This window comes from Fulmarus glacialis, unplaced genomic scaffold (genome assembly GCF_000690835.1).
Source record: "Fulmarus glacialis isolate BGI_N327 unplaced genomic scaffold, ASM69083v1 scaffold8291, whole genome shotgun sequence".
NCBI lineage: Eukaryota > Metazoa > Chordata > Aves > Procellariiformes > Procellariidae > Fulmarus > Fulmarus glacialis.
Genome location: NW_009190813.1, coordinates 1 through 12243, shown reverse-complemented (window position 1 = coordinate 12243; position 12243 = coordinate 1). Strand labels below are relative to the sequence as shown.

The following is a 12243-nucleotide window of genomic DNA, read 5'->3' as shown; positions in this document are numbered from 1 at the left end:
TGCTAGAGAAAAACCACATTCATACAGATGGAATTTGGGACTGCACTAGCTAGGGACACTTTTGAAAAAACTGAATTTCCATGGCCAACAACCTTGTGCTTTTAATGATAAGAAAGGCAGTATGTAGAATTTTATGGCTGACTTAAAAATAAGTATCTTTTTTGGTTAACTTGGAAGCATATGTATTTGCAGATTCTTAGTCTATGTTGTTCCTTTCTTGTTTTCTTTCTCAGGAGAGTTGTATTGTTCTTTGCCCAACCCTAGGAATGTCCATTTTGAATCTATAAACATGAAGAATGTCCTTCACTGGTCAGCACCAGAAGGCACAGGAGATGGAGTACTCTACAAGGTGAAGTATTCAGTGTAAGTTGGTTTGTTTATTTTATCCCCCACTGACTTTTATTTTAGCAATTTAAATAATAGTTAAAAATATATTTATGCAAGATAGGGCTGCTAAAAAGTAAAGAAAGGAGAACTAAAATGTGGGTTAGACTTAAGCAATATGGTTTTTAACTCTTACTTCTGCTACTGCTTACTTCAGATCCAGTTAAAAAAATTTATAAGGAGACTTTCTTCCTATTAAATAAGCATAGGATGCAGCATGGAAGCTTTCAGGGGCATTGCTGAGAAATGAGACAGAAGGACAAATAGGGACTGTGCTGTCGATTGGCATCTGTACACATTAGCCTTCTGTACACATTTAAACAGATCTGGAGATGTAGTATTTAAGAGAATATTAACAGCACGCAGTGTTTTCGTTGGTCTTTTCTAACACCCAACTCCCACAGATTTCTTCTGATCCCGCAAGCCTCTCTAGTCTAGGAGAAAATCCACTGAAGTTACCAAGTATTGTAGAAAACCAAGTAATCTGGTTGGAATCAGGCCCTTCTATTTTGAAGGTCTGCACCTTTATAGGTTATCAAGGAATTTGAGTGAGGACCAAAATCCATTTCCGTTATTCCCACCGAGAGAGCACTGGGTCATTCTGCAGGACAGTGCTGGAAGTTTAGCTTATAAATAGGCGTAGCACTGTAGTCATGGATGATGTAATGCTCCAAATCTTTACCTCTAATATGAACGCTTCCCTCGGTCTAGTAATTTTTTCATGACACTGAAACAAATTGACATCTCCAGAAGTTTCCTGTAACTTGTACTGGCTACTAAAAACAGCAAGGAGTTGCTTCTACAGTCAGAGACTGCAACCTTTTTTGCCCAGCTCTTGCTCGCTGTGCTAACAGAGGAGCGACATAGTCCGCCTCCTAGAAAAGGGGAGAATGCTCCCCTTGGAGTGAGCATAATTGTGCGATATGGGAATGGAATGAGCGATAATTGTGTAGAAGGTAAAATGCTCAGAAAGCACTAGCTACGCTGACTCTGCAGGGTCAGCTGGTCCACGGAAGAGTCTGTAGTCATAGGTACGGCCATCTCTCACACTGAAGACAAAAATATTCGTATGTGCTTCTACCTGCCTAGGAGAGCAAGGCCTTGAGCTGGGTGGAAGGTGCTGGTGAGTGTCCTGTAGAAGTCATGTAGAAGCTGCCACATGCCCTTACTAATTAGCAGCCAAAGGGGAATTCTTTTCAGCGTAATGTGGATTTGAGGAGCAGGAACTTCTGAGCAAATCCAGGCAGGAATTTTCGAAGGAAACCTTGATTTCTTCTACTAGTATGTAAGAGTTGGTCAGTACTGAGGCATTGTTGGTGGCATTTATATGCCCCTTTTTCAACTAGAAAGATTTTGAAGTTCTTTGTATTCCAATGAGTCTTTTAAACAAGAAAAAGAAGTAAAAGTCAGCGATGAGTAGTCTCCTGTCCACTCACCTTGGAGACCCTGAACATCATCTGTCTCCGTACACCAGGATGAGCCACTGACAATTCTGACAGAAGTCTTTGTCTCTATATAAATAGTTATTCTGACTCCGTTATCCTGTGTTTAGAGTTCAAACTAAAGCTGTGGAGACTGAAGCAAAACTGGACTTAGATTGGAATCAGTAACATCCCGGTTAGTTCCATATGGGCCTCTTCTGGATAGGGCCTACTCTGATCTATTTTTTCATTAAAAACTTGTGGAAATCTTGTGGTTTATCTCAGCTGAAGTTGGGAATTCCTTGAAGTTGCAGATTTCTGCAAAACAAGCAGAATATGTTTCTGTGCTATATTATCAGGTGACTAATATCATAGCAATAGCTTTTGTACAGCTCCTTTCTCTTTCTTTTTCAATATAGATACGGTGTTGGCAAATGGATTAGAAAGCCAGAATGCAGGAATATCAACAGAACATGGTGTGACCTCTCCAGTGAGACCTCTGACTACGAAGAACAATACTATGCGAGCGTTAAAGCCTTCCTAAATGGCACGTGCTCTGACTGGATGGAGACCACACGATTCAACCCTCTTACAGACAGTAAGGAAAGCTAATCACACAGCCAGATGTTCAATGGCCTTGATTAATACTGTGTGCTCAGACTTCGTGTGCCTTCATAGCGCATGATATTTTAATTTTAACATGAGGTTAGATTGTTTTGCAGTTGTTTCACATTTATGCTTTTGGCAGAAGTAATTGAAATAATCATATTAGAATTTGCATATATGTGTGTTATTTGTACGGTCTTATATGTACTGAATACTCTTTTATGCTATGGTAAAGCTTTACTCAAGGCAAATAAAAGCTGTGGCACATCCACAGTATTAAGAACTCTGATTTGGAAAAGGCTGTATTAAACCAAGCAGTAATCGTACTCTAGAGCACAATACCTCTTATCTGTGCCAGATAATCTGAGAACATACTGGTAATTTAGCTTGTTTTAGCAAATTGAGTTTCAAGGTTGTTTATCCTGTGGTCATAGGAATTCCTAGGCAAAATTCCAAGTCAGCGTTCACCTTCTCACTCTAAATATCCTCTTAGTTATCTGATAAAATAATTTTCTACCAATATAAATGAATTGTTCGAAGTCCTACTTAGACTTCCCAAAACATTACAAAAATTTAATGTCATCCACTTTAAGAAACTGCATGGTCAAATTAGCGTGCCTCTGCTGCATTAGACTGCTTTTTGTACATGTTCATTTTTCCAGCGAAAATTGATCCACCCATGATAAGTGTATCTTCTACTGAGAAATCTATTTCAATCATTCTGACTGCTCCTGAGAAGTGGAATAGAAGTCCTGAGGGAGAACCCGTATCTCTGCTTCAAGTGTATCCTGGCCTGCAATACAACGTGTCTGTCCTCAACAAAAAAACAAAGAAGCGGGTAAGCTTTGGCAAGGCTGTAGAACTGCACCAGTTATATCTGTGCTCTGTGCTTCCTGAAATCGAAATAGGATTCACAGTCTTAGAAGAATTGTAAGATCATTCAGGTTGAAAGGGAGCTCAGGAGGTCTCTACTCTAAAGTCCTGCTCAAAGCAGGATCGGCTGTGAGCTCAGACCAGGTTGCTCACGGTTTGTCCAGCTGCATCCTGCAAACCTCCAAGGACGGAGACTGCATAACCTGTTCCACTGCTCAGCTGTCCTCTCGGGGGAAGAAGTGTTTCTTTACATCCAATCTGAACCTCCCTTTTTCAACTTCTGTCCATTGTCTCTCATCTTCCTGCCATTCAGCACTGTGAAGAACCTGGCTTCATCTTCTTGATTACTTCCCTGGGTCATCCTGGGGGCTGCTGTTAGGTCCCCCTGAAGCCATCTCTTCTTTCCCAGGTGGAACAAGCTCCAGTTCCGCAGCGTCTCCCCACAGGGCAGTGCTCCAGCCCCAGCCGTCTTGATGATCCTCTACTAAATCCACTCCAGTTTGTCAGTCTTTTCTGTATCGGGGGGAACAAAACTGCACACAGTATTGTAGATGTGGTCTGATGAGCGCTGCGTGGAGGGGGATAATCCCTCTTCTCCATCTGCTGCCTCTTCTCCCGTTAACACAGCCCAGGATGCTGTGTGCCTCCTTTTCTGCAAGGGCACATTGCTGGCTCATGTTCAGCTTGCTGCCTGTCCCTAGTCCGCTTTGGCAGAGCTGCTCCCCAGCCAGTCAGTCCACTGGCAATACTTGCAATGCATCGTGACAAAGTGCATCCTTCGCCACCACATCTGAACATCTTCATTCATCTGTCTCTGCAGATTTACATTTCATTAGCAAGTAGTAGTTCCCAGCATAAACACAGTACACGAGGAAGAGTTCAGTGATCAGTTACAAAAACATTCATTCTTCTGTTCGTATGCTCCAGGCACAATCTCTGTCTGGCAGATCTCTGAATTTCCTGAACAGAGACAGAAACTTTACATCAAAAAAGGTCCCCTTCTGTCAAAAGGGATATTAAAATATCAGGATTAGCAATTAGAGTTATAAAAAAGTTTTTTTGACTTTGTTTTTGTTTGTTTTTTTAATAAAGATGCTTGACATAGAGCAATTACTTTACCTTGAACCCCAAGATCTACATAACACCCCTTGTTCTAAGGCTCCTATCTTCACCAGAACATCCCAGTTTGAAAGATTTTGTGGAACTGTACCGTGTGCCTTTCATTGGCCTATGCGTCAGGACAGGGCTGGAGTGATGCTGTAGCTCTATTGCAACATCAGCATGAGAATGTGGGCTAGTGGTGGCACACAGTCCTACTTCATATAAAGCATGAAATTGTTCAGTAGTGGTAGAAGAATGATTGAATGGAAGATAAAATATTCAGAGAGGACGTGAGCTAATCAATAACTTGAGTTTTGATTGCATTCAGAAAAAAAGGATGCAGCTGGCAGTTCCTACAGTATCATTATTCTTCCCAGAAAATTTGTGTGCTTGTGACACATTTTGTATATAAGATCTTTACTTTTCTGTAAGTTAGGAGGTGAAGGGAAAAAAACCAACCACTTTTTTTATGTCTTCCAGTGGTTCTTCTCCATAAGCAACAACACCTTGGTTGTGCCCTGGTTAGAACCTGGAACAGCTTATTGTGTCAGCGCACAGATATATGTCACCACACCACTTTTGCACAGTGGGTTCTCCAAAGAATATTGCATTGCTACTTTGAAAGGTATGTGTAAGCTGGCAAATTACAGAAAGAAGATGCAAGTTAGAAAAAATCATGGTGATTGAGATCAAGTTTTTTATGTATCCATTCTGAGAGTGAAAAGCTAGCATTGTTTCTCCCCTCTCTGTGCATTTGTACTGATGAAAAAAATCTTTGCCTGCTGTAAAATATATCTGGGATTTACTGATACTGACTGGAAGGTACGACAGTACCTCGGAAGAAAAGGATCTGCATTCTTTGAGTCTTAGTGAATGGAGAGTATTTTTTCTCCTTGAATGAGGTTTGGGAGTGGCAGAGCTCGGTCAGTCTGAAGTTAGCAACAGGAGAACCTGAGGGAGGGGTTGTTGCTTGTTTTTAGAATTTAATTTATAATTTAGATACTAATAAAAATTTGTCCTATAGCTCAAATGTCATTTTTTAAAATTTCCTGCAAATTCCATGTTTATCTAAAACATTTGCATCCCATATGCAAAAAGCAATGCGGTGAATGCACGTTGCTATCTGAATACATTAAAGAGTTGCTCAGTACAATGAAAACTTTTCTTTTGTTAACAGATAAAACGGCAGATGAGACTATAACAATCGTATTTGGATGTGTTCTGCCTATCATGCTGGCTGTCCTTTTTATTTCAATGACATGCTATTGTGTGCACAGGTATATTCACGTCAGCAAACAGAAACATCCAACAAACCTGGTAAGTGTTCCTTGTTGCTGGATGACACTGCCAGTCTTGGCATTCACAGCAGAGCCGTGCGTTTTCTGGGGCTCCAAGTTGGCTGGGAGGAAACTATGGCTAGCTGCAAATAAAAGCTCTAGTTGCCACTCAGAGCAAGAAAAGAACATCACATTGAAGGTTATTAAGTGCAAGAAAAAGAGAGTAATAACTCAAGTTAGCAACTGTGTCTAAAAGGATGACCAGATTTGAAAAGATGACCAGAGCTAATGAGGACCAGAACAGAGCTGTTCGTCTGGGAAGAGTCATCGTTATAAGCAAGGTCTGAGGTACACTGAGACAAGTTCTTTTAGGAAGTCGGCACTCCCTAGGGAGTTTGTCTAGGAAGAAGCACAGTAGAGATTCAGTGAACAAAAGTTATTAATTGGTTGAAATCAGAAACAAGAAGAGAAGGTAATTAAGCAGTGCAGAAACCCCATGATGTTTTCTTGGACTATTACTGGGTATTACATTTTACCATTTAATTGTGATTGTGAAGGATTTAGCACATGTGCATCATACAGATAATTTAATCTGGATTTCAAGAATACTTTCAAATACTGCACTGTTTCCTAACACCCAAAAATGTACCAACAGACGCATTCTGTTATTTAGACAGCCCAAATACACTTTCTACATAAAAATGTTTGCAAGTTTCTTAGAGCTGCAAAGTTTGTTAATTTTTAGAAAGAACACATAAAGTCTAAGAAACACTATTGGTTTCCACCTCATGAGCCCAGCAGAGCTTTCTCACAGCTATCTCTAAACAAGGTGCTCAACCGTAAACGTGCAGTTACAATAATGAATGAACACTTTGATGTTAATCCAATCTGCATGACATGGGAGGTGTAAAGGAGTTGGTTTCAACATGCTGATCTTTCCGAACAAATCTAGAGCAGCACAGAGGTGATAGGAGAAATGTTCACAGAGGGACTGAATGCTTCATGAAGGGTTCAGAAGGAGGAGAGCAGCTACTGCTGCAGTGTGTTCAGATGTGCACGGAGACACCTCCTGCACCTGAAGAGGTACCAGCTTTATCACAGAATTGTGGAATCACAGAGTGGTTTGGGTTGGAAGGGACCTTCAAAGATCATCTAGTCCAACTACCTTGCCATGGGCAGGGACATCTGTCACTACATCAAGTTGCTCAAAGCCCTCTCCAACCTGACTTTGAACACTTGCAATGATAGAGCACCCACAACTTCTCTGGGCAACCTGTTCCAGTGCCTCACCACCCTTATAGTAAAGAGTTTCTTCCTTACGTCCAATCTAAATCTACCCTCTTTCAGTTTAAAACCATTGTCCCTTGTCACTACAGTAAAAAATCTACCTCCGTCTTTCTTGTTCTTTATTCTTTATCCTGGGATGCAGGGCATGGTACGGGTAGATAGCACGGTCTCCCTTGGAGAGCTAGCAGGACAGGGCTCTTTACAGTCAGAGAACATAAAGGGCTACTTAGTGAAAATTTCCCACTCAACAGCAGACTAAACTCCAACTCCAGGAGTCTCTTTTATAAATGTATTATTTATATGTTGGGGTTTTTTTAATGTCCGTTGCACTTTTTTATGACCACCTTGAAAGCTTCAATTTTATTTCTCCAACTCTGGGTTCAGTTCATGTTAAGGTGACAAATAAATATAGACTTGGTATTTTAATGACGCTCACTGCTTTTCCTAACCTACAGACTATTCCACATGGGCACCCCGTGTGGTCAGGGGGAGATGGAATAAGCAGTTTGTTTTGGTCCAGCACTTCTGACCTGGAGGAGTTTTCAGACTACCTGGTACATATATTAGTGGTCTTAGTCTTCCATTTAAGCTTGAAAACACTGAAGTGGTTGGTTTTTATCACACTTTCCTATACTGACTGCTCATGCAGTGTTTATTTCTATTAGAAATATTACCCATTCCAGAAAGATTCCTATTGTTTAACTAGATGATTTTTCATAGAGTCACAAAAGCAGCCTGTGACAGACTGCACAATGCAGGCTCCATACACTGCACTTCAACCTTATGTATAGCTTCCTCTTTGAAAGGAAACCTGATATTACTGAATTCTCTGTAAGCTATACATTAACATGGTACCTGACTCTGTGCTTGTGGGATGTGGTTTTGACTGCATTTCCTCTTCACTGGTTAAAAAGAGTGGAATAGATTCTGTAATCTGTGACCCAAGGACAACTCTGACGTTTTCTCCAAAGTCACAGGAGTTTGTGCTGGTGGAAACAAAACGAGAACTTGACAGAATTGTTCTAACCATTATTTTGACATGGGGAAGATGAGAAAAGGGAAATTAGAGCTGGTAATAATACAATTTTACTTTGGATAGAATTAAAAAAGTGGAGCATATTAACATTTCTGGAGGTTTATACGATGAACTTCCTTCTTCCCTAAATTGACTTATTGAATCTTAATAAGGTCTAGCCTAGCCTTATATTTTAAAAATCTGTAACAGTATAATAGAATAGAGTAGAATAGATTAGACTATTTCAGTTGGAAGGGACCTACAACGATCATCTAGTCCAACCACCTGACCACTTCAGGGCTGACCAAAAGTTAAAGCGTGTTGCTATGGGCATTGTCCAAATGCCTCTTAAACACTGGCAGGCTTGGGGCATCGACCACCTCTCTAGGAAGCCTGTTCCAGTGTTTGACCACCCTCTCGGTAAAGAAATGCTTCCTAATGTCCAGTCTAAACCTCCCCTGGCGCAGCTCTGAACCATTCCCACGCGTCCTGTCACTGGATCCCAGGGAGAAGAGCTCAGCACCTCCCTCTCCACTTCCGTTCCTCAGGAAGCTGCAGAGAGCAATGAGGTCGCCCCTCAGCCTCCTTTTCTCCAAACTAGGCAAGCCCCCAGTCCTTATCTGTTCCTCATAGGACATGTCTTCCAGCCCTTTCACCAGCTTTGTTGCCCTCCTCTGGATGCATTCAAGGACCTTCACATCCTTCTTAAATTGTGGGGTCCAGAACTGCACACAGCACTCAAGGTGAGGCCGCACCAATACTGAGTACTTGTACCAATTTGTACTTGTGCCTGGCGTTACTCCGTCCTAGGTGCAGAATCCAACATTCCGACTTGTTAAATAATTGACCAATGCTCCAATCTGTCTAGATCCCTTTGTAAGGCCTCTTGTCCCTCAAGAGAGTCAACAGCACCTCCCCATTTGGTATCACCAGCATTCAACTCATGCATCCAGATCATTGATAAATATATTGAACAGGACTGGCCCTAGAATTGAGCCCTGAGGAACACCACTGGTGACTGGTTGCCACGCAGATGTAGCCAATTCACTACAACCCTTTGAGCCCTGCCAGTCAGCCAGTTCTTCACCCAGCGCACTGTGAACCTGCTCATCCCACAGTTGGACAACTTGTCCATAAGGATGCTTTGACGGACAGTATCAAAAGCCTTACTAAAATCAAGAAAAACTACATCCACTGCCTTCCCTTCATCCACCAGGCGGGTGACCTTATATAAGGTCATACGTATAATCTTCTCCGTAATTTTTCCAGGAGATTGTCTGCTCCTGTGCTTCTAAAAGGTGGTTCGTAAAGACTGACCTGCACTTATGGACTCCTAAGTCCTCAAAAGCAGATTCCCAGGGGACACTGCTAAGTAACTCCCTGGGTAGCTTAAAATTTGCTCTCCTGAAGTCCAGGGTAGCAACTCTGCTGTCCTTTTTTCTCATTACACTGAAAATTTTAAACTCAGCCATTCCATGATCACTGTGGCTGAGACAGCCACCTACTATCACATCCCCCATGAGTCCTTCTCTATTCACAAATAGCAAGTCTAGGAGGGCATCTTTCCTAGTTGCCTCACTGAGTACCTACCTGACAAGAAATTATCATCTCCTACAAACTTCAAGTATTTCCAAGACCTGTTCGTCACAGCAGTATGGTGTTCCCAGTGGATGTCTGGGAAGTTGAAATCTCCTGTAAGGACAAGGGCTACCGATCCTGAAATTTCTCCTAATTGCCTATAGAATAACATTGGTGCTTACATCCTGGCTGGGCGATCAGTAGTAGACACTCACTACAACATCTCCTTTGTTTTCCATCCCCCTAATCCTTACCCAGAGGCTCTCCACCACATCATCACTAACTGTAAGGGCTGTACAATCAAACCTCTCCCTTATGTACAGTGCAACACCTCCACCTCGCCTACCCTGCCTATCCCTCCTGAACATCCCAGCACTCCGATTGTGGGACTCATTCCACCAAGTCTCACTAATACCAATGACATCGTAGCTCTGGGAGCTGACCAATGCTTCCAGTTCATCCTGTTTGTTTCTCATACTGCGTGCAAGCAGCAGATGGTATTTTTACTATACTTTGCTCAAATCAAAATATTTTTTGCTTTCCAGGTATGGCACTACACTGACAAATGCAAGGAAAGGGTTTTCATACCATGTGAAAAAATAATGGTCAACATTATCACTGTTAACGTGGATGAGTACAAGCTATCTCAGGAATCCAGTCATCTATCAGAAAGGAAAAGTCCCCGTTATTATGCTGTTTACAGTGGCACCGAAGAGAAGGATTTGCCTTCAAAAGAAGAGCTGGAAACAAAAAACTTGCTTGATATTTCACACGAAGAGATTTCACACAAAGATGATATTTTAGTAGAAGGGGACCGAACTGGGAACTGGCCATCTTATGGCCAGACTGGAACAAAGAATACTTTGAGACAGAAAAATGCAGGGACTGTAGAGTATGAACATGATGTAAGGGCTGAAGAATTCAGTCCTGGTCAGAAACTAGAAGACCTCAGTTTGGAAGAGAAGACCTCTGCCCCCAGGGGACTAGTAGGTGAGCCACAGATTGCTATGGGGGACTTGGTTAATACGAAAACAGGACAGCCGTATTGCCCCCAACTAGAGGTGAGGGCAGCAGTCCCTTGTTTGGGACAGAAAATAGAGGAACTTAATTTGAAGATGGTTGATGCAGCAGATGAATTGCTGGGTGAGACCCATATCAACTTGGTGGATTTGGATACTGAAAAATCTGGGCAGACATCCTATCCTCAGCTGGAAAAAATAGCACAGGGCCTCACAGAGAAAGAGGGTGAACAGACCATACTGGTAGATTGGGATCCTCACACTGGAAGACTCTATATTCCTACCTTGTCCATTGTTGAAAATCAGGTGTGTGAAGGAGTTTTCAAGTGTGATGATCCTGACAAAGAGGGAATTTTGTCCAGACTGTATGAGAAAGAGGTATCTGATGAATCATCAGAGGACCAAGAAATGTATCTCCTGCAATTCAAGGAACAATGGGGACTGCATGTAGAAATGGAAGACCGAACAGTAATTTTCTAAAATATTCTAAAATGCAAAATCTTGTTTCCTTTGCCAAAGAGAGCGATGGACTCAGTGGAGCAAACACATCTTAATGTATTGAAGTTTTTGGAACCATCATAGTTGAACGACTTATTCATGATATGTTATTTATAACAGTTTCCAGACATGATATCAGTTGATTTCAACTCCTATCATAAATCCCTCAGGTAAAATATGATGGTTATGAGATTCTCTACTTTTAAAAAACATACATATTTTTACAGAGGATGCCGTTAGGATTTTCACATTGTAATTCCTACCAAAACAAATTATCAGCGTTTGAAAGCAGTTATTTTTAGCAAATAAAAAGAACAATATGACATTTTGCTGGGCTATTTCATGTATCTTGACACAATGCAGTCTTTTCTAGGTCTCACTCCTGCTACACGTAATGGTTTGAGCTGACTTTTGTGGAAGTTAGGGCATTCCAGTATGTATTTTGTTTCTGTTTTATAAGCATTCTTCCACTTAATGAAGTTCTTATGTATTTGTCTTGAAAGACTTGTCTGAGGTGCGGGGTCCTGTCCGTACTTGTGCTGCGCAGATACGCAGCCAGCAGCAATTCTTTTAGCAGGTGTGCCTACAGGCTCAACAGACGTAAAGGAGAAGAAAGCAAGCATGAGTCTTACTGTAAACTGGGGGAAAATGTGGCACAGAGGGATTCGGTGAAACACCTATAATCTTACTGGACGGACCGTGTCTCACTCAGCCTTAGACACTCGCAGTACGGCATCTGTATGACTCACGTCCTGCAAGCGTCTGCTCCTCTCCGATGACTTTAATGGCAGGCTGGCGTGACTAGCTCAGACGGAGAAGTCCGTCCCAGACACACCGCTGCTTCTTCAGGCACATCCCACTTGCCAGATGGGCAGACCCAGAAAGTGTACCTGTGGGCTTTCTTTTCTTATCTGAAGTCCTGATCAGGACTTCTGATACAAGTTCACTTTTTCTCCATGTCATGTAATATTTATTTAGGATAGTGAAATAACAGATATTCTAGAAATTACTTTCTAGAGCAGGTGACACTTTTCTTTTCAAAGCCCATCTGTCACTTTTCTACTTAATGGACCAAATGGTGTTTTTTTGAACACCAAAAAAAAATCACAGTAATGATTTGTTTGGTTTTGAAGAGGAGAAGCAAAAAAAACAAGTGCCAACAAGGCCAAGTGCCGGGTCCTGCA

The 12243-nt window shown here is 41.8% G+C and overlaps 1 protein-coding gene across 1 annotated transcript; it reads left to right on the top strand.

The window, feature by feature from the left end:
• Positions 1 to 234: 234 nt before the first annotated feature.
• Positions 235 to 11029, top strand: IL20RA (interleukin 20 receptor, alpha; the record flags this gene model as incomplete). Its single annotated transcript, XM_009586438.1, has 6 exons — positions 235 to 363; positions 2225 to 2403; positions 3074 to 3249; positions 4866 to 5010; positions 5563 to 5702; positions 10088 to 11029. Coding segments are annotated over exons 1-6 (1656 nt in total), but the record flags the coding sequence as incomplete, so codon positions are not given.
• Positions 11030 to 12243: the final 1214 nt, after the last annotated feature.